Raw genomic sequence first — 23,359 nt, 5'->3', positions numbered from 1 at the left:
CCCATTAAGTAGGAAGAAAAACCTGTTATATAATCTAACACACACTTGATCTGTTCTGCTCTACACCTCAGGGGTGAGTAGAAGAGAAATGTGGGAAATTATTTCTTGTGGAGAGCATGTGTGTGCAGCCACTGAGGGCTATGGGGTTTGGAACTCATAGTTGGGAGGAACCCCAAAACCATATGAGCAGCTTTGTTAGGGTTTCAAGATAAAGAAAAGGTGCCTTCAGGGAAATTATCCTTACACTCTAATCAAAATATTGAGAACAATGGTTTCCCCTTGGTCACGGGGAAGTATCTGCTAAGACTTGATTGTCAGTGAATTCTGAAAGTCCCCAAACAAACCCCCTGCTTCTTTTCACCTTACAGACACAGGTCTGTCCTCCCCTTCTCTTTGTGACCAGGCCTGGCAGCAGTGAGTCAGGCTTCCTCCAGGCATCTTCTCTCCTTGGGTCTATTGCTAAATGTTCAGCAGAGGAGGTTTGAAATGGTCCACATCAGCCTCTGTAAGCTGGGCTGCCTCAGTTTGCATGGGGGCCCTCTTAGCGTCATCCATTGATTTGGTGTGCATATTGTGTGACTGTGTAGATGCACACGTGTGCATAGCTATGTGTGTTTGTGTATGCATGCACACCTGTGAGCACGTATGTGGAGGCTGGAGGACAACGTCAATGTTATTCCTTAAGAGTCATAAGCATTGGTTTTTTCAGAAAAGGTCTCTCATTAGCCTGAAGCTCACCAAGTAGGCTAGACTGTCTGACCAGCAAGCCCCAGTGATCTCCCTATCTCCACCTCCCCTGCTCTGAGAGTACACGTGGACCACTATTTCTGGCATTTTTATGTGGGGTCCGGGCCTCAAACTTAGGTCTTCATGCCTCAGCAAGCATTTTCTCAACTGAGCTATCTCTTTAGCGCCAGGTTTTGTTTATTTTTTGTTTTTATAATGTTTAATTTCTCTCAATTAAACTCATAAAAAAAAAATCTCAGGGAAGCCAAATCTTCACCTCTAAGCCCTTAGGTTTTCTGGTTGTTTGTTTTACATTGAGCCTGAGTTATAACTGACGTCATTACAAAATGCACCTGAACTTATTTAATGGAAGTCTTACAATGCATGGGAGCCTTCATTAAGAAATGGAGAACAAAAGGATTGAACACTTACATACTCATTAGAAAAGAATAGTATGTTGCTAAAGAGCAAGTCAATTAGGCCAGGAGGCTGGGAGACAGTAGTTACATTAATGAAGTCTGTGGCGTTTTCTCAACCCCCATCTTGTATTTGGGGATCCCATCTCCAGCTTTTAAAAACAATATGGAAGGTCAGAGTGACATTCTGACCCTTAACTCAAAACACAACATGCCATAGTAACACATTTGGGGAATATGGCTTGGCCCCAAAACCTTTGAAACAAATCCACTCCTGTGGGTTGGAAATAGTAACAGCTTTGGAAGCATTTCAATGGATGTCTTTATCAAGAAAAGAAAACTATGGAACATATATTTTGGGAAACAAAACCCTGCATAGCCTTCTGTGCATAAAGAAGCAGAGATACTGGGAAGATCAGCTGAATTCTGGGCCATTCCTGCTTGTCTGGACTTGCCCTGACCATTCCAGGATCTCCAGGCAGCGGTTGTCAACTACAGCTGCCCTGTAAACCCCCCTGCGCAGTACAGAAAGTCCAGAGCTCCAGGCTAACTTTTGAGCACTTAAGCCATGTTCTCCCAACAGGACAAAGACAATAGACTATTTTAAATGTTTCCTCGTGTTTCTGATGAGAATTCGTGTTTAGACCAACTGTGTCCCATGTCACTGGGGAGCAACTGCTGTAGAAGTGAGGTGGAACTCTCATTTCATGCCCTTTAAATATTTCACATAAAATAATAAAATAAGATACAGTGAAGGAAAAAGAAAAAACATTCCACAGATGTGACACAGGCTGAAAAGCTGGGTGGAAAGGATGCACGTTCTCCCGTCGTCCTGGAGGCAAGCTGATCTCAGAGGAGAAGGAAGGACGAAAGTCATGTTTTCTATACATTTGCCCCAAAGATGATGGAAACTGTTCAAACATAATTCAGAAACATTTTTTAACTGCTTTGCTTAGCATGTAGGGTCAGTGACCTAAAAGTCGGCCAACTGTTTAAGGAATAAAACTTTTGTTAAGCCTGATCACTGACCCTTATGTTTCCTCCCACCATGGAGATGCCAACGAAGCCCTTGGGAGAAATAACCCGGTCCTGTTTAAATTGTCAGTGCTTGTGTTATTGAAGACGCACATTTCTTTATGTTGACATATAGGGCACAAATGTTTTTGCAATGTGACCTGTTACCATGTTCCAGGACTTAGGTTATATACTCTACCAAGGATGATTACATTTTGAAGTTTTGTCCTTACACCCATTTATTAGCACCAGATTCTCATTTTTCCTCTTCTTTGAAATGATCCAGTGAATGCAATTAGATGAATTAATTAATTTTCTCCACTTTAATCTGTTTTTGTTATAATTTATATAACATCATAATTTGTAACTATTTCCTTCTGGTACTGATAGAGCTACAGGTTTAGGAAATTATGAAAAAATGAGCCAGTGAGACAGATAAAGGTAGGCATAAAATTTTAAAGTCTAGCCGGGCAGTGGTGGTGCACGCCTTTAATCCCAGCACTCGGGAGGCAGAGCCAGGCGGATCTCTGTGAGTTCAAGGCCAGCCTGGGCTACCAAGTGAGTTCCAGGAAAGGCGCAAAGCTACACAGAGAAACCCTGTCTCGAAAAAAACCAAAAAAAAAAAAAAAAAAAAAAAAAAAAAAAAAAATTTAAAGTCTAGGGAGAACCCTAAACCTTTTATGAACTTCCTCCCAATGTAAATTTTATCAACTGTCATTTTTAACTAAGGTAACAAGAATAAACAAAGAGAGATTATGACCTCATTAATGCAGTAGAAGCAGAGCTGAGCAAAACTGTCCCAAATGTCCAGACACTGGATGCAGAGGGTCCAGTGCTCCTGATAGAGGCCAAGGCACTTGAAGACAGACATTTACTCCCAGGAACAGATCAGAAAGTTGCTCACTGGGAACCTATGTGCTACTGCCCACAATTTAAGGTGGCAGATTGAGAGGCAGACTAATTCAAGATCACCACATTACAAAGGAGAGAAGACATGCTTTTAAAGGTCGCAACATGAGAAAGCAGCGTGTGTGTTACCAGTCAGACAAACGTGTTCAAGTTCATTTCCTGTACCTTAACAGTGGCCTAACCATGTTAAGCTGTTTGAACTTTAATGTATTTTATAAAAAACGGAAATGCTGATACTCTTCCTCACAAATGTGCTTGAGGAATTTAAGTGAAACAAAAAAACAACACTACAATATCAGATAAGTTTGAAAGGTTAATTTAATGAAATACCAACAGGAACAGAGCAGGAGTTTGTTTCTGAGTCCAAAGAATGCACTTCTTGAGAAGGATACAAAGCAAGAGCTTATGGAGGGGACTCAGCAAGTCAATCTTCCTGACATTAAAGGAAATGGCTCTGCATGACGAAAGAGTAGAACCTGTCCAGAAACTTTTACCTAGCGGAAAGCATGTTTACGAACATCAGATGATAACTATCTTAGGTCACCTTTGAGAATCTAGGCAAATACCGTGCTACTAACTGGAATATATCAGGTGTAGGTAGAGTCCTAATATCTCTGTCAAGGACATCCCCCAAGGATCATTAGGAACTCTTCCCTGAAGGCTCCACCCCTTTCCAACAGCACCATAAGCTTATGTACAACTTATGTACATGGGTCTTTGGAAAACATTTCAGACCTAAATGCAAAGTAGAATCATCTAAATTTGAATTTGCCTGGTTGCTCTGTTAACGAGCTTGCCTTATTTTGCTACCATTTCCTATAAACCCAATTATTGTTGGGTTTCATTTTTAGTAAACAATACTTCCCAAGTGGTACTGTGGGCTTAACTTTTACCCTGCATGCCAAGGCACCAAATGTCTGCTCGCTGTTTTTGAGGATGCTAATGTAGCTAAGTGGCTTCAAGTTGCACGGGTTTTGGCTCTCTTGTTTTCACCTAATAGTTTAGAATTTAATATTCATTGTCTACATCCATTATGTCATTAGGAGTTGTAAAGCCTTCTTTTTCTAGTTCTGAAAAGCAATGAAAAGATCAATAAGGGGGCAAAAGATGGCCTAAAATAATAGCTTTCGTGTACTCAGATAACAACAACCCCTTTGAAGATAGAATGGAAAGAGACACCATTGGGAATAGCAACAAAGAATACTGACAAATAAATGTTGCAAGAAACTTAACATAAGATAAGCTTTCAAACATTCCTAAAGCATCAAGAGTGTCTGTGGACAAATGGAAAGACCCCCAAGTTCTTGGACAGGTTGATATAACAAAGATGTCTGAGTGAGTAGGTCCGGGGCAGAATCCAAAAATGTAACTATATCTAGTCTCCTTCCCCACAATGGCTGGCTCCACGCTTTGGAGCTATCTCTCATCAAATTCTCAAAGTGTGGTCACTGAACCAATGACATCAGCATTGCCAGAGAACCTGCTAGAAATGGAGCTTGTCTTGCTTATCTCTAGACCTATGGACCCGGACACTTGGAAAAGGAATCCAGCAAGCTATATTTTACTAAGCCTTCCGGATGAATTCAGCATGAGCTAAGTTTGAGAAAGGTCCCTCTAAGCTCAAATCTAACTTGCCCTGGAGTCACCTACATACTTTCAGCTCAGATTCGATTCTGCGGGTGTGGAGCCCGGGCTCTAAGGTCTAACAACCTCCCCCTGGAAGCCTATGCTGAGGATCTGAGAAAATGCCTGGAGAAGCAAGATGAGGGCTAATCCATCTGTCTCCAGCTCACTCAAAACCAGCCTACCCTGTAACCCTCCCACCCACCCACACCCTCATTTTTGACCCCGGTATTAATGACAAATAGTAGTTTAATGTATGATTCCTCCCAATACTATGTTGACTTTAAATGGAGTTTAATCCATAGCACGATGTTCTTTTCAGACATAATTTAACCAAAAATAAATGTGGAAATGCATTTCCAGCTTTGGTGGAGATATTCTGGAGAGGCACTGATTCATGTTTATTAAATCATGACATATAGGTGATGGTGCCACTTGGAACTTAAGGAAGAAAATGTCAAGGGAAAAACAAGGGAGGATCTTTGTATAAATCATATCCTTGTGGGTTTTTTTTTTAAAGTTCATATTATGTATTATTTCAGGTTGCCCTCAAATTTAGTCACTTAACACAGGAAGTATTTACTTGAGCTCATGGTTTTCCTGGGTCAGCAGTCTGAACAGGTCACGGTCCCGTCTGGGATAGCTCAAGTGTGTAGGAAAGGCTTACACTGGTTTGGTGAGGGCCTTACATCGAGGACTTTTCAAAGCTTTCTGACTCTTTTTCATGCCAGCCTGCTGTATTAAGACCAGGCTTTCCAAAAGGCCTCTTCACTCACTGGCTTGCCTTGATCTACAATAGCTGGGACATCTGGGCCCGTTAGGTTCCTTCTCTCTTGCCCTCACTTCCTCCACATTCTCCTCTCCCTCTCTCCCCTTTTCCCTTTCTCTACACTTGTCTAACTTGGACTCCTTACTAGGTGACTGACTAGCAGATCATTGGACATTGAAAGAGACCAGTGAACAAGCTGTCACACCTTGTATTCATCCAGCTTTCATGTTCTATTGTATTGTTGTTGTTGTTGTTTACTTGAGTCTGAGGAGGAACCTTAGTGTGAAGATTATGGAGTTCCATCTTTCATCTGGAGTTATTAATTCTATTTCATTTTACCATGTGTGATGGTTAGTTTTTGGATGTCAACCTGATTAGATTAATACTCATTTGGTAAATCCTTATTTGGGAGTATGTCTCTGAGGGTGTAGCACTAGTATTTGAATCGGTGGGTTGGATATAAAAGTCCCCCCTCACCTAATGCAAGTGGCCACCATGCAATCTACTAATAGTTTGCAGAATACAAAGAAGACCGATGAGGGAATAGATTTGCATTTTCTCTCTACCTCTCCCATTAACTAGCTTTCTACCTGCCTTTCCTCCTCTCATTACGCACCTCCATTCTTCTCTCTCTTGCTGAAGAATTGGTACATCCATCTCCTGCCCTTCAATATCAGAACTCCAAATTCTCTGTCCTGTGGCCTCAAACTGAGTTAAAGCATCAGCTCCTCTAGTTCTCAGGCCTCTGGACCTGAACTGAATCATATTAACCCACTTCCCTAATTCTCTAGCTTGAAAATGGACTGCTGTGAGACAATCCAGCCTCCCTAATTGTGTAAGCTAATTGCCACAGCAAATCCCTTCTCATATATCTGTATATATGCATACAGATGCAATCGATTCTGTTTCACTGAAGAACCCTAATTAACACCCAGATAGTAGATTTTGTAAAAGTAAGACCTACATGGGCCAAAACTGACTTGGCTAGAACTCTGTACCTCTAAGAAACAAAACAAAACTGGGTGTGTTGGTACAGGTCTGCAACCCCAGAACTCAGAAGGGAGAGGCAAGATCACAGGTTCAATGTCGGCTTTGGCTACACGGTGACATAGTGAGTTCAAGGCCAGTCTAGGCTATAGGGCACAAACAAACACAGTTATTATTTCTTCCTACCTATTCATTTAATGGTATCACATTGGCAGCTTAAAATTGCACCAATGCACATTGTCAAATACTTCTAATTAGGGCTTTTCCCCTACCTGGAGACACAAGGTCTGGTCATAAGTCACTGTTCGAAAACCAGATAGCATTGCAAATATCACAAATGCATGCCCTTATCATTAGCATGAATTCCCTGGAAACAATGATGTGGATAGTTTTCAAAATCCTAATGTCCAGTTCCAAGAAGAAAAAATATATCAGTATATGTGGAGTGGGCCCAACAGTGAGATTTTCAAAGCCTCAGATTATTGCAAAGTATGAGACACACTGAGACACACTGACAAACAGATCTTTGGATCCAGCCTCAATATTTTTTTTTTAATGAGTTGGGGGTTATAAAAGAGGCGGATCCTAGTCTCACTCACAAAGAAACTAAATATCCTCTCGCTTATACAGCAGAAGACAAAGAGGGAATGTTGGGGAAATTAAGAAATCTATGTTAGAGAATTCAGAAACACAGAAGTCTAAGTGGAATAATACTGTGCTACAGTCTGCATCTGCAGTATCCTTCAAAGGCCCAGGAAAGGATTGCGCTGCAGTTTTTCATGGTGTGGAGATGGTGTTGGGAAGAGGTGGGGCGTAGTAGGATGACTTTGGGTTGTTTACGGCGTGCCCTGCGTGGGAGTGGGTGGCACAGCCCATTGCTCTTCTTTCTCTTGCTTCCTGAGCTAAGTGGCTTTTTTATGCTATGTGCTGCCTGGCCACGTGCCTGAAGTGGGACAGGTCTGTCATATATGATAACTCCCAAAATTGTGAGCCAAGACAAACCTTATCCTTTTGAATGCTGACTTCTCGTAGGTGTTTGTTAATGACAGTTAATAGGTGAAATACCTGAAATGAACCCTGGGAGGAAAGGTATGAGTTTTCTGCCATCTGGTGACTCCTAGAGTCTTAACCAGTTTTCATGGTAAACCGCTGGATCTTTGGGTGTTGAACTATTGGACCACATTTCAAGTGGATAGCTTCATCAGTTTCCTAACTAGATGTATACACACTTAGCAGTGTTTTATAAAAAGAAAATAATATATATTTTTTAAAACATAGTTTGAGAAGATATAATATATGCAAAATATGTAATCTTAGGGCATAATACATAAAATTCTTTATTTCTCTATCTAGACTTACTTTGTAATTTTTGCTATATACTTTTTTTTCCATTTCCATTGGAAATTAATAAACTGAATGCATCCTAAAACTACAAGGCTTGTTAATTGAGTCTAAAGAAAAAGCTAGGGGTACATGGGAGAAAAAGAACCTTATATATTTGCGACTAGTTTCTCATGGGATAATTAAATTAGACAAAAGGAAAGTGGAGTATCTGTGAATTTTCTTACGTCGATCCTTTGCTTGGGGAGGCATCACATCCTTTCCCTGGTGTCACAGAGCACCGTGGTGGGAGAAGGTGGTGGACCATATTGGCTGCTGTGGCTTCAGGGAAATTAGAAGCTGGAAGAGGCAGAGAGCCTGGGCTTTGGATGTCTTCCGTTCACATCTAAAGGAAAACTTGATAGCAGATATCGGGGAACCCTCTGCCACCTCCAGATATCTAATCCCAGGTGTCCCTGTATCAACTTCCCTGGAAAGTCATACTGAGCCACTGACTGCTCCTTGCTTGAGAATTTCTTCTCCTGTTACAGGAAAAAGTCTTGTCTTACCTGGAAGAGCTCACAACCTCATCTGAAGTCTTTGGAGCTAAGGCAAACGGCCCAGCATTTGCCAGGGGATTGGTAGGGCTGACACCTTACCTGTAACCCCATCTGCTTACATCTGGCATGCTTGTGGGTCTTTCCTGAGCCCACTCCTTTTGGAAAGTCATTTATACAAGTTTGGGGTTCTTTCTAGGGAACCCCATCTATGATAACAAACTGCCCACACTTCTAAAGTTTGCTACACAGACCATCTTGTCTCCCAATCTCTAGAGACCTGCACCTTCTGGACACCAAGGAACAGGTACTAATTTGCTCTCCCTGTCTCCACCCATCCCCTCCAAGGCTGTTGAGGGAACAGATAAGGTGTGCTGAACCTGTTCACCTCCTGCACAAAATACCTCTCCACAGGGATCAGACTAAGAGTCAGGAAGAGGACCTGACTCATCTCAGGGTGACTAGAGTAGGAGAGTCAGCTCTTCTACTCACTAAGCAAAAAGTCCAGGCTGCTGGCTTGCCGGCTTGGATATTCTTGAACAAGGCATCCATAATCCTGAATGTACTGAATCTAGAAAGGTTCTAAGATAGAGGGTGGTGGTCATGTGCCCCAGTGATTTCTCCTCACTCCCAAGCCTCCTGCAACTAAGCTACTTTTGTAAAACTGCTGCCTGCCTCTCTACCTTTGACCCAACCCAAGAGAAGCATGGCTATTGGCTGGGTCCCTTCTGCTTTCTAGCTCTCAATAGACACTCAGTGGTGGGCAAGCCCCTAGTCAAGGAGGGTTGAGGAGAGCCACTCATTTTCCATACTGGCTTATTTATCCCATCTGACACCTCTGCCTTGTCTCATCCATAAACTCCGTATCCCCATACCCAACTCTAATGCTGCTGCTCTGAAACTTGAAGGAGAGTGTTTTATATACATTTCCATATCAACAGTTCTGGCCTACAAGAGTAGCTGTTTTCCCTCATACTGCTAATTCTTAAAGTGAGTGTCCTATAATTCAAATCATTTCTGACACTAATTGGAGTTAAGCATGTGTCCCATGCAGGTTTAGAGCCCATATCCCAATAATTGTCCCTGACTTTGGATGACATTTGGATGAGTGACTCTGGATGCCATCCACTAGCAGTAGACTCCCAGGCTACTTACAACTTGTGCTGGGAGCAGCCAGCAGTTAGAGGTGCCCCTGATTCTTTCTTTACACTGGTTTATTCACAAGAGTAGCACAGGACTCAGGAAAGCACTGTATGTATCACCTGTTTGGATGTTTCCATTACCTTTGGTGTATGTGTGTATGTATGTGAGTGTGTATGAGTGTATATGTGGAGTGTTTATATGTGAATGTGTGTGTATGTATGTGTGTCTATGCATGTGTATATGTGTGTGTATGAGTGATGTATGTGTGTGTCTATATGAGTGTGTGTATGTATGAGTGGTGTGTGTGTATGTGTGTGTGTGTATGTGTGTGTGTGTATGAATGGTGTGTGTGTGTGTGTGTGTGTGTGTGTGTGTGTGTGTGTGTGTGTCCCATGATTGCCCAGCCAGTTTGGGAGCATAAACTTTGTAGATGACAACAGCATCGTGTTGTGATGTCAAAAGAGTTGGACATTCCTGCCAGAATCAGTTCAACGTTCAGCCCCTGTCTGCTCTCTGGAGGTCAGAAGATGAGGCTGAAAAGTTCAGCCTTTTAGTCACATGGTTGTTCCTGGCAGCCACCCCCCAATCTTCAGCTGTTTAGGAGTCATTTCATTAGTAAAAGGATACACAGTAAGAATCCAAGGGTTCTAGAAGCTTTGCACAAAGGGGAGACATAAAGGCCAAATATACTTTTCATATAAATCACAATCTTAAGATTTTCAGGAGATCTTGGACCTATAGGATTCTCCCACAGTCTTTCATCAACGTTTATGTTAATGAAGACCTAAGATGAAGCCTTCTTAAATCTGGAGATGCAGAGAGCTAGTGACGTAAGGTATGAGCTAGTTTCAAGTGTGAGCACTGATCTGCTCAGAGATGTATGGGAACTTACACACAAACACAGACTGGCAGGCAGGCAGACAGACAGACAGACAGACAGACACAGTAAATGTTACATAGTAGAGAGTACCACATTATTCCCATTAGGTATTAAATAACAACACAATTTTATGCTAGGACTACTGAGGATAGCCTCCCCAGACCCGTATCAAGTCATTATGAGTCTACCCTATAGTATGTTTACATCCCTCTGAAATTCTTATGATGAAACCTAACCTCAAAGGTAATGTCGTTAGGAGGTGGGTCTTTCTGGGAGTCATTCGATGAAGGCAGAGCCTGCAGCAGGGTTGAGTTTCCTTAAAAAGATGTCTTAGGGAGCTCATTTGCCCTTCTCATCACGTGACCCTTCTCACCACGTGACTCACAGTGGGGTATCAGCAGTCAGTGACCTGAAGAAAATCCCTCACTGGGCCCTGCCTGTTCTGTTACCCTGACCTCAGAAGTTTTAGCCTCTCAAATTGTGAGGACTATTGTTTGCAAGCCACGCCGTCTGTGGCATTTGGTTAGAGTGGCCCAATGAAACTGAGACATACCCACAACATAGTAGGCACCATGCCCTGGACCCATAATTTTAGTAGGAATCCATGAAAGTGATTTTCCATCTTAAAACGGTAAAAATTGAATTTTTATTGAGAAAAGTGTTTTAATATGCAATATTAATGGATTTGTCTTTATATCAGTGCAGTCTTGTATGTGGGTCTTTTAGAATGTAGAAGTGGGCTATGAAGGCATGAATGCCTTCAGCATATACCAGTCATGAGGCAGCCCTGCCCTCAGAGACAGACTTTCAGTATTTGGGGGAAATGTAGGAACCTCTGATTTTTAGACATTATATTATTTCAGCTGGTGACTTTTGAGAATGCAGTTCTTCCAAGGAAAGGAATACTACATGCTAGAATTCCTTTCATAAAGTGTTGGATGTATTTGTGAAAGGGTTCCTGCGGGGCACTCCACACATGCCACTGTGCACAGACCTCGCCCCCAATACCACAGCAGATACTTGCAGAGAGTGGCAGACCACCTTGCCAGGGCCTGGGGGCGGGGCTGAGTCATAAAATCTTAGAGCTTAGAGTCACTGTTGGGCCTCCTGGGCCCAACCCTTCACCAACTCAGAGTGTCTTCGTTATCACTCAGCATCAGTGTGAGCACATCCAGACACTGCACTCAGATGCTTAAAACAGTTCCCCACTGCGTTATCCTCTTCTAAAGAAGCTCTGATGGTGAGAAAATCGGAGACATATCTTGTCGTGGAGATGGTGGGCGACTCTCGGAATGAGTCTACCACTGGTGATGGTGAGTGATTCACAGACTCTGGGCAGTGCCCACCATGATCATCGTTGTCTCTTCCTCTTGAGGGATTTGTTCCAGACCATCGTCTATCACCTTGTGGAGGGCGCTGTAGTGTTCACGGTCTTGGTGGAACGAATGTAGCTCGGACGCAGCCTCCCAAGCAGCGAAAGAGGGCATGGGAAAGGGATCTGGCCTCTTGTTTTCAAAAAAGCACTTCAGGTTCCTCTCACTCAGCTTGTTGGCACAATCCAGGAGTTTGTTCTCCAACTGCTCCTTCTCCCTTTGTGCGTACGTCTTCCAGAAACTCAGCTGCAGGTAGCTGACTTTAGATTTGCAGCGGGCGTAGCAAGTGGTCAGCAGAGAGAAGAAGGATGCCGAGCAAATCAAGCACCATCCTAGAATCTTAGCAAGAAAGAAGTATTGAGGACGCAGAAAAGCAAAATGGCGTCTCAGAGAGCTGGGTAATATTGGGAGAGTATGTAACGACATTAATACCACAGTCATTACAACCATCTCATTTGAAATTATTCATTTTAACTGTAAATGCCTTTGACAGTCCAAATAAAGATAAAGTTGACTCAATATCCAGTCCCCTACTCAACATTGTTGCTAAGCAAAGCAATAACCGGAAGGCTGGCAAATGGGAAGAGTAACTATCCAATAACTTACTATTAAGGCACTTCCAATAGTATTAGCAGAAGAAAGAATTCTTTCTAATGGATCATGGGGGTCATTTGAATGAATGAGAGGTGTGTTAGCGAGGTGTCCAGGCACTCATCAATGCATTCACAGACTCCTGACCAGATTTTCCCCTGGGACTTTGTTTGTAGAGAGCCGCGGCCACTTTATAGATCACAAAATTTATTGCTCACAGTAAAGACCAAAAAAAAAAAAAAAAAAAAAAAAAAAAAAAAAAAAAACCACAATACAGTAATACACAGAAACTTTAAGAATTTAAATGTTGAGAATTCTTTCTAAATTCTTTCTAAATGTTGAGAGAGGGAAAAAAAGGGGGAGGAGGATCATTTCAAACTTTGAGAATTATTTGTTCTTGATTTTCTAAAGTTAGAGAAAAAACTCATTTCTAAATATGAGTGATCCTATTGGTGTTTTAACTTTGAAAGCAAAAGTCTACAGTTCATATATCTTCTAAATTTGTTGCTCCAATTTCACTTTTCATAATTTGAATTGATTTAATATTTGAGCAACTAATAGATTTCTTGAAAGCATCTCTTGATTTCAGTTCAAAGGACCCTTAGCAGATGGGCCCAATTGAAAACAAAAACAATAATCTGCAAATGGGTCCACTCAGATCATAATAGAGCCAAAATTAACTTTAACTCAGTGGTTCCCAAATTCTGAATCAGACATAGGGTCACTAGAAGGGTCTCAGCCTACATAAGTGCCATTTCTGAGTTGGCATTCCTTGGGCCGAATACCTTTCTCCTCACCATGGGTGTTCCCTGTACCTCAGGCTCTAATTATTAAGGTCACCCATCCCAGAGGATGTTTGGGGAACCCAGTGAAATGATGCTGGGTAAGAAGCTCATGGGTCCCCTCTGTTACCCACCTGTTGGCGGGCGTCTCTTTCTGTTCTGTGATAACCAAGTGAGGCCCAGTCACCACCCTGTGAGAGTCCTCTTGTTCCTTCAGCCGCCAGTGAGCTGGACTCTCTCAGTCCTTCCTTTCCTTCAGCGTCCCCTTCTTCTCTCCTGTGACCAGGTCTCCTGTGTAGAATCTATTCCCCCTCTTCCTGAACTCCCCCTGACGAGTTAGAAACTGTTTGATCAGCTTCAGATCCTCTGTTGCTTTCTCTCCAACCTCAGCATTGAACGTTTCTCACCCGACGGCTGAGTCTTGTCCTCCTCCCAGAACCACAGCACCTAGAATTCCCACTAGAATGCAGTGATTGTGCCCGGCCCGGCCACTAATTGCGTCCTATTTGCCTCTTTCCCCAAATCCTGCCAGTTTTCTCCTCACCTTGGAATGCTTACTAATGTTCTAGAAGCTTTACACCTCTTTATGTCCATGATCTCTAGCTTTCCACAGTAGGTGCCCCCATCCCCCCACTGTGAGAAAACTGGGGTTCAGAGTTCTAGATCACAGAGCTGGGGAGTGGCAGCATCAGGATTCAAAGCCAGCTGACTCCCAGGCTGAGCTCTTTCCACTGCTCCATTCCACCATCCTTAAGAACACAGAGTCACCCAGCTGGCTTTCTTGTTGCCCTGCCGCACCCACCCATGAATGAATGCACTTTTCCCACCTCCGCCCACACGCCCAATTATTGTTTTGGACTGTGCAATGCCAGCTGCCATCTGAACCTCATGGTCAGCACCTGCTATTGCTACATCTTCTTTCATCCACATCTCTTGGGTATCCTCCTGTACGTCTCAAGCCCAAGTTCGTCCTTACTCTGCTGAAAAGTCAACAGATCACTGTGGCCAATCTAAGTTATAACCAGATGTGTATATTTTTCTTTGGGTTTATATTTGACGAAGGGCTTCTACAGTGGTGAGTGTTTGGAGTTGGCACTGGCTGAATGGAGCCTGGTGCCTGCAGGGGCGGGGAGGGGGGTAGTCCATGTGTCATTCACACTATCATAACATTAGTAATTAATACCTTCCTTCAACAAAAGATGGAAGGCACTCAGGAGCCTGGCATGGTCCATCTAACCGATGCTTTGTGTATCAAACAAAGGAGTTTATTTAGGGACATTCTTTGGCTTGTTAGTTTATGGAGAATATGATTTTATCATTAACCATTTTAGACTGCAGGAGTCACCTTCGCTTTGATGTGTTTGTGGGAAGGCAAGTCCTTGCTAAAGAAGTAAAATTACAGCACACATGTGCCTTCATCCAGAAACTAACAGTACTCCTGAGAAATGATGACTCTGCTCATCTACTCCTACTGCGTCTTTTGGCCTCAGAAATAGGAAATGAACTTCATCTCAAGGCCAGGCCAGGGCTATGCATCAAGACCTGTGTTCATATACCCGGCACCATGACAAGTTACTTTCCTGTATTGATGAGTTGAAGCTGTAGAACAATGCTCCAAAGTCTGAGCTTCTAAAGTATCGTGAGAACTTCTTTAGCTGTATAGCACAGAGAGTGAAAAGTCATAATCTCTCTAGGGAATATGGTCACCCTTCACGGAAGGCCATTTAAAGACCGCTCAGTCCCACTTCATTTGGGAAACTCTCGATCCCGACAGCTTGTATGCATACAAGTAGCAGTGGCCACAGTAAGTAACTCAAGTAAGTTTCCCTGCTAATTGCACCACATGCTGCTCTGAAAAGTAGTAGCTGTGTTTCAGTGGATGAATAAGATGTGTCTGTGGTTTTTTGTTTTTTTGTTTTGTTTTGTTTTGTTTTTCAGAAACCAGCTCGAAAATCAATAATCAATAGAAGGCAGTAATGCTTAATTACCGCTCAGGGTTAGCACTCAGTGTGTGGTTTTGTGTTCTGCATTATTTACAAAGTCAACCCGGAGAGATGGTTTAGAGCACTTAAGTATTTACATATGCATAGCCCAGAGGGTATTTTCTTTTTGGAAATGGAGACTACCCGATCCAATCAGCAATTTTACTGAGCCACCCTGTCCCTAAAAAGCTTTTCCTGAGCATTGTCTTAATGCTACGTCGTGTTCCAGTTTCCACTTAGTGCCAACATATTCTGGCAAGACTCAAGACTCTGGCCTGGCGGAAAGGAAGACAAGAGAGAAATTTCCAAGCTCACTCTGGGAGCAAAAAGTCCCGTTGGTCCTTACCTGAGACTGGGCTTGCAGAGACAGCTTCACCTCTTCGTTTTCCACGGGTGTCATGCTACTTTTACCACAGGAGACTTTGTACAGGTCTTCCTGGCACTCTCTGGGCTTGCCCTTGCAAATCAGTTCCAGGAGCTTTTCGCTTCTGGTGCCGCTCATGGCACACTCATAAAACGTCCCATTCAGCAGAGCCACGGAGAGCCACATCACTGGCGCCACCAATGAACTCAGTGTGATGTGTCCCAGGACGTAGAAGAAGCGGCAGCGGTGTCTCCGAGGGAAGATCTTCTTGGGGTTTATACAGCAGCCAGTGAAGAGTCTCCACGCCTTGTTATTCAGGAAGAATCCAAGGATCAGTAACACCCAGGCAGGGGCAAAGAGGAAAACCAGCCCATAGGTTGTGTTCTCAGAGCTGCAGGGGCACTTAAACGCCACGAGTGAGAAGAGACGCTCACTTCCCACCGTCAGCAGAGCCATGAAGCTGTAGCCAATAGCGGTTTTTTGGTTAAGAAAGAACTTCAAAATGCTCTGAAAAGCATCCATGTTGGAGACCCACGAAGAGGGGGGAAAACGTTTGCCTGGGTTTTAACACAGCCACTGCGGCTGGGGCTGAGGGTGGAGCTCTTTTCAAACAACAGTCCTCCTCTGTCTGCATCCAGCCAGATAAGGAAACAATGTCATTCCCCAGGAATGCTTATTTCCCAACAGCGTTCAGATAATGCCTCCTACTGGTGAACGCTGACACTCGAGGGCAGTCAAAACACTGAAGACAAAAGGCAAAGCGCATCTTTCAACGTGCTTTTTTTTTTTTTTTTTTTTTACTGCAAATAGAAAATTCTCACACAAATTAGAGTAGAGAAAGTTTCCAGTGGGAAGCTCGGCACTAGCAGAAATGGGGTTCAGCCATTGACTGGTAGCCAAATCCAGTCTTCAAACGCAGCATTTCATGGTAAGTTTCTTCTCTTGTTCTAAGCCTAAGATTTGGTAGACAGGGACTCCGCCTTCCTAAAAGGGCTCACATTAAAGACTTGAAACAGGGTTTAGGATTGGGATTATTGGAATTCATGAGGGAAGCCTAGTAACTGAGCTTTCAGAGAAAAAGAGGAATCCTCACATGATTCATATCACGATGGTTTTGACACAAAGAAAATCCTTCTAAAGCAGATGTGGAGTCTGCATTAGGACGTCTTCAGGCCTCCCGACTGCCCACCAATAGGTAGATTTGGACCTTTCCTGGTCCTCAGCACGGTGTTTCATGCCGAGACAGGTCTAAAGTGTCTCTGCCCCTTCTTCACCCCACATTGTCCACTTGGCAAATGCTAGCTCACTCAACGCTCATGTAGTCTAGGTCTACACATGATGTCAAATGTAGATTCGAAACTCAGCAGCTGGATTTGCAAGTGGCTACCGAATTTGCTGTGTGGTAGGCGCTTCAGGGCAGTCCTCCACGGGAGCCTACCAAATGAACCAATGAACAAATGAATGGACATTTTTGTACTTCAAATTATAAATAATTTAAGAAAATTGCTTCCATTTCTCTAACGCTGCGCTTAATTTTAAAATTAAGTTAATTAAGGCCTCTGAAGGATGGCAACACACCAAGCTGACAAGTTTCCATTAATAAGCTTTGAAAGCTGGGCCTGGGTGTTTGGGGAAAAGAAATTGCCTTGGATTAGGAGCCAGGGAACTAAAAGGCCACAGTCTCCGCTGTCATGTCTACTTCTCTAAGCACCAGATTACACAGTTGTGAAACTTGTGCTTCGAAGGAAAGCGTGAGATGGCTGGTGGGGTAAAGGTGCCTTGCGGGAAGCCCGAGACTCTGAGTTCTGTCCTTAGATCCCGTATGGAGGGACAGGGGAGCCAGCTCCTCATCGTCCCCTGACTCTGTGCCACACACCCACACGTACACAAACAAACAAACAACTAAATGTAAACTAATGTTTCAAAAAGAAGTGATTCCTAAGATGCTTAAGATCTGCTTGAAAACCAAGACAGGACGAAAGAAGAGGCGAAAGTGAAGGAGACTGGCTAAGGTTCCCCCATTTCCCTGTGGCGGGGTTCTTTGAGTCCAACACCACAGCAGACACTTTTGACAATTGCGTTAACACACATTTATATAGTCCCCACCGCTACCCCTTGCTCCTGCTCGAAGACTTGACATCTACAGTATGATAATGCCGTGTGTCCAAAAATACATTCTTGTGTCTCATCTCCCCAAATCAGTGCCTTCCTATTGTGGAGCAGATGCCCCGGACCCCTTGAAACTTTGAATCTTACAGTCTGCCATGATCAGTGTGGTATATACCATGAGGCTGTGTGGATGATTAGTAATCTCTTTGTTTCTCGTCATCCTAAAACCTATGTGTTTTCTCCAAGGATTTTTGGAAACAATATGTTTTACAAACCATATTGTTCCACAAAGCCTAGCACTTTGCGATATTCTATAAGAATTTAAAAAATAATTTAAGAGTCTCCCATGGCATAAGTCAAAGAAAAGTCTGAGCACAAACATCCTGGCTGCAGACTTGGCTTGGCAAGCTTGACCATGTGCTGAGATGCCTGGGACTGGGTCGTCTGAATAGACTTCCGTTTGAGACTAAATGGGGTCATTTTCTCGCTCTTTATCAGGTTGCCTTCAAGATGTACTTGGGAATCACGCCGAGTGTGGCCTGTCACAATTCAAGCAGAAATGAGTTCTCCCTGATTCTGGACAAGAATCCTCTGGCGGAGTTCGTAGAGGAGCTCCCTGCTGGACGGTCTGCGCTTTGCTACTGCAACTTACTCTGTGGGGTCATCAGAGGAGCCCTGGAGATGGTAAAGCACGCGTTTCACCTTGTCATGCATGTTAGCCATCCGGTGCTGTCCGCAAAGTGTAACAGCCTCAAAGCAATGCACAGTCTCTAACAATGGGAAGTCCGGGACCAAGCAAGACCTGTTATTGCACGCCTGTCATCTCGGCTCCTTGGTGGGTAAGGTAGGAAGATCAGGATCGTAAGTTCTAGGCCAAGTTTGTGCTGTATAAAGTGAATTCAGCATCATCCTGGGCAATTCAGTACGGTCCCATATTAAATTTTAAAAATAAAATGGAAGACTGAGGATTTGTGCCCAAGAGAAAGAAAACAAATCTGGGAGGTGGCTTGGCATGTGCCATTAAGCCTGACAGCCTGATTTCAGTCCTGAGAACCCACATCATGTAAGGATAGAGCCGACTCCTGCAAGTTGTAACTTTCGTTCATACTCTATGGGACATGGGCATGTGGCTGCACACACACAGACTAGATTGCTTTTCAAAAAAAATTTACTCCGGGAGTACTTCAGGTACCTGTGTCTGATAATGATCTTCCACAGCTTAATTTACATGCAGCCTCAGCTGTAGCCTCTGCACACTTGCTGATCCTAGACAAACCACTCACAAGTTCACACAGTCTCAGGGCCTTGCAGGCCACTGTGTGGAAGCTTCATAAAGCTCCTTGCTGCGTAGACCTCTTAGTAGATCTAATCACAGCGTGGCAGTCTGAGCTGCCAATCCTGGTGCTATGAGGGAGGGGAATAGCCGAGGGCATGTGTTACAGGAAGTACAGGTCAAGGCAGGTCATTTTTGAGGTTGACTTCCACACCTAAGCTATTCGTTGGCTTAACTGACACAGTTATTAACATCTGTAAGGTGTCAGTGACTGGGCCTACAAAGATGGACAAGATACAGTTGCTGCCCACAGAGAATCTCCTGTCTAATTCAAGAAGTCATGTGCAAAGAAATGTGATAAACGTGTAGAGGGAGACCCGGAGTAAGAAAGAATCCATACAGTCTTGACAAAACTCTGAACTGGCTTTTTGAAGAAACAATGGGAGTTAGGTAAAGAAGGCCTTTGTAAAGAGGGCAGGAAAAAAAAAATAACATTCTAGGTAGAAGGATCAGAATGTTCAAAGGCCCTTCAAAATGAAAGAACCAGAAAGGCAAATCAGTTCAGAGGGACTGACGTGAAGACTGTAGCCAACAGAGTAACAACAACATAACCAATAGAATAAACTAAGAGGGTTGCAATGGACAAGCGGGGGCAGAGCTCAGTTTCGAACCTGCTAATGTTGAGATGTTTAACAAATAACACAGTGAGGATTTCAGAAAGAAGTTGTTGTTTTTCATTCATTTATTGATAGATAAGGTCTCATTATATAGCAGAGGTTGGCCTCGAACTCATGATCCTCCTGCCTCAGCCTCAGAGTTCTGGGATTACAGGTGTTTGTTACCATGCCTTGCCCAAGTTGTTTGTATGTGCCTGCCAGAATATGACTGAAGAGCTGTCAGAACTGACAGAAATACCTGAGGAGATGGTCTTGGTAGAGACTGTGATGAAGACAAGACGAGGGAGAAGAGAATCTGTCAGACAGAATCTACAGCAGCTGACAGAGAGGCAACAGTCAATAGCCAACAGTCTTGTTTTTCTAGAATCTTCTCTATTTGGATGGTGAGGCCAGCTCTTAACCATTCTAAACCTGTGTTGTTAACCTCCTCGATAAAGATCCATGCATATAATTTTACTTGTAGAAATTAAGGAAGGGCTAAAGTAGCTGATACCCCCAAAGTGTAAAACAACGGAGATGATTGCATGCATCATCTTTGCGGATCCTTCAAGATGTAGTACCGATTGCGTTAGATTTGATCTGCGTCAGTAAGCATTATATCAAGGAAAGGGAAGAGTGGAAATGTAGGAGGTTACACTGAATGGGGTAACCACATAACATAAAGAAGTTTCCAGCTTTCATGGGTAATTTCTGACCGTATGTGCTGACCATGAGTGTCATAAGTCATGTAGTCTCACATATCCAAAGAGCTTCAGCATAGTCTGTGTGTTTCTTTAATGGATTTTCTTTTATATTTCCTAAGACATAAAAAACTATGGGGAAGAAAATACAGAGATTAATTATAGGCCCTGTATTTCAAAGTACAGTCTACTCTCTTTCATTGGATGGTCAGTGTGGTAGTTTGAATGTAATTGGTCCTCATAAGCCTATAGGGAGTGGCACTATTAGTAGGCATGGCTTTATTGGAGTAGGTGTGGCCTTGTTGGAGGAAGTGTGTCACTGTGAGGGCAGGCTTTGAGGTCTCCTTTTTTCAAGCTTTGTTCAGTGTGACACACAGTCTACTTCCTGTTGCCTGTAAGATGTAGGACCCTCAGCTCCTTCTCCAGCACCATGTCTGCCTACATGCCACCATGTCCCACCATGATGATAATGGACTGAACCTCTGAACTGTAAGCCACCACCCCAATTAAATGTTTTCTTTTTTAAGAGTTGTCATGGTCATGGTGTCTCTTCACAGCAACAGAAACCCTAACTAAGACAGAAGTTGATACTAGGGACTGGAGTACTGCTGTGATAAACCAGACCATGGTCTTGGTTTGGAGGAATTCGGACTTTGATACTTTAGGTTAAGAAAACAATGGAATGCTTTACTGCTTAATGGGTCATACTAGTAGGGGCATGGAAGACCGTGGTGCTGAGTGTGATTTGATGAACTGTGAGGGCCTTACTGAAGAGGTTACAGAGGAGAAGAATATTAATATGTGGCCTAGAGATCATTCTTGTGATATTTTGGTGAAGAATGTGTGGCTGCTTTTTGCCCTTGTCCAAAGAGTCTGCCTGAGGCTTAAGTGAAGAGTTTTGAATTAATTCCATTGGCAGAGGAAGTCGCAAAACAGCCTAGTATAGACTCTGTTCTGTGGTTATTAGTGTTAACTCTGATGAAAATCTATAATAAAAAGGAACAAGCTGAGCAAGGAAAATACAGAATGTACGGGTTGGGAAAAGAGGCACCAGGAAATGGGATAGAGCTAAATCCTGTGTTCAAGGAGACAAATGGAACAAGAAATGGAATAAAAGGAGTGGTGACCTCAGGGCAAGACCCCACCCAGCTAAGTTTCCAACTTGTGAAAAGGAATTGAAGAAAAGATAAGAGCCAGGTGTTGTGGTGCATGCCTTTAATCCTAGCACTCCAGAAGCAGAGGCTGGCAGATCTCTGAGTTTGAGATCAGCCAGTCTCCAGAGCAAGTTTCAGGACAGCCAAGCTTAGGCAGTGAAAGACAGAAAGCTGATGAAGATGTAATTGAATGAGGAGACCATCTTTCAGCTCCAGCAAGCAGCATAACTTGACAGCTTTGGCTACATGGTTCTGGAGGTAAGGATAGAAGAAAGGAGCTATGGAATTTGTCCCCGAGACTAAAGAAAGCCGCTGAGGCCAGGCGTGTGTCAGGGGTGTCCCTGAATGAAAGCCTAGAGAGGCCATTGTGTGAGGCTGTGAAGTTGAAGCCTAGATTGTCTAGAAGAACCCAAGATTTTGAAGATGGTAGAGCTGAGGGATACCTGCTGCAGAAAGCTGCTCACAGGGAGTGGAACCAGCCCAAGAGAAAGAAGTGTGTTGCAGTCAACAGAGCTGAAAGGAGTTAGAAATCCGAAGAGTGTTTTGACATCAGACATGGAGATGCAGAGTTTGAAGTTTGCCCAGATGGTTTTTGGTCTTGTTTTGGTCCAATATTTCCTCACTATGCTCTCTTTCCTATGTTTTGGAAAGGCCATTATATGTTGAAAGTATGTGATCTGGTTTTTTATTATTATTATTATTATTATTATTATTATTATTATTATTATTTTGACATTATAAGGAATTACAGTTAAGAGACTGCATGAATCTCAGAAGAGACTTTGAACTTTGGGCTTTTAAATACCATTGAGAATTTGATAGACTATGGGGATTTTTGAAGTTGGACTAAGTGCATTTTGCTTTATGATATTGTTACAAGCTTATGGGAGCCAGGGACTAGAATGGGATAGTTTGAATGTCATTGGCCCCCATAAGCCTATAGGGAGTGGCACCATTAGGAGGTGTGGCTTTGTTGGAGGAAGTGTGTCACTGTGGGTTGGGCTTTGAGGTCTCCTTTGCTCAAGCTTTGTTCAGTGTGACACACGGTCTACTTCCTGTTCCCTGCAAGATGTAGGACTCTGAGCTACTTCCCCAGCACCATGTCTGCCTGCCTGGCACCATGTCCCACCATGATGATAATGGACTGAGCCTCTGAACTGCCATCCCAATTAGGTGTTTTCCTTTATAAGAATTGCCATGGTCATGGTATCTCTTCACAGCAATAGAAACTCTAACTAAAACAGTGGGTATCACAAGGCAAAGGCTTTGCGTTCTCTATGAGCCAGACAATCTGACATTTGGAGGCACGTGGTTTAGAAAATCCAAGCTCGTTGCCTAGAAGTTCTTCATCTGGGAGGGGTGAGTCAGGTAAGATTCAATAAATATTAATTAATTGCCTGCTGGACCCAGGAGTTTTTCACTTACTACTCTCCTTCTACCAGCTACCCTCACTTATTTATCTTCTTTATCCCAATGACCAAAAATAACTCTGATCAGAGACTCTATTGAAAATAGGTCAATGCTACCATGCTGCTCTCACATGAACACGTTTTAATGAATAGAGAAGTAAACCCTTGAGCTTTCTCCATTGTCTGGGAAATGGGAAATGCTTTCAAGCTGAAAAGAAAGCCTGGCCATCAAATATTCATGTCTGTAATTCAATATCTAATTTTATATTTATAATGTATTTAGTCGGTATTTTTCAAAGCTCTCAAAGCCATAGGCAATTGCTAAATGTTGTTAGAATAAGCGATTATATCGTTTCACTAATGACAGAATGCTTTATGGCAAGTCAGCTTGAGAGGAATCCTATAAGGAACCATTTCTCCTCTGAAGTTCCACTTGGCCAAGCACCCAGAGTGAGATTTTTCTGTGAGTCAGGAATTTGGATTCTTCCTCAGATGGGTAGACAAGTCTGGGCCACTCCTGGACCACTCATCCTTCCTCCAGCCGTCTGCCACACCACACTGATGACATGTGGCCAAGATATCTCTAGAGAACACAGTCCAAGGGTCTTTATTCTCAAAACA

At 43.2% G+C, this 23,359-nt stretch overlaps 2 protein-coding genes across 2 annotated transcripts in view; one reads left to right on the top strand and one right to left on the bottom strand.

Moving 5' to 3' along the window:
* Positions 1–23,359, top strand: part of Trappc3l (trafficking protein particle complex subunit 3L) — a 54,952-nt gene that overhangs the window by 30,726 nt on the left and 867 nt on the right. Inside the window, exon 4 of the mRNA XM_076553010.1 lies at positions 18,044–18,229. Coding sequence (XP_076409125.1) covers positions 18,044–18,229 — 186 coding nt within the window. The remainder of the gene's footprint in view (positions 1–18,043; positions 18,230–23,359) is intronic.
* Calhm5 (calcium homeostasis modulator family member 5) lies at positions 10,968–16,870 on the bottom strand. Its single transcript, XM_006984322.4, has 2 exons — positions 15,419–16,870; positions 10,968–12,056 (listed from the first exon to the last, which is right to left on the bottom strand). The coding sequence occupies exons 1-2, from the start codon at positions 15,956–15,958 to the stop codon at positions 11,667–11,669; spliced, it is 930 nt and encodes a 309-aa protein (XP_006984384.2). The 5' UTR covers positions 15,959–16,870; the 3' UTR covers positions 10,968–11,666.

The sequence above is a fragment of the Peromyscus maniculatus genome, chromosome 16, assembly GCF_049852395.1.
Source record: "Peromyscus maniculatus bairdii isolate BWxNUB_F1_BW_parent chromosome 16, HU_Pman_BW_mat_3.1, whole genome shotgun sequence".
Lineage (NCBI taxonomy): Eukaryota > Metazoa > Chordata > Mammalia > Rodentia > Cricetidae > Peromyscus > Peromyscus maniculatus.
This window is presented reverse-complemented; position numbering and strand designations above follow the sequence as displayed.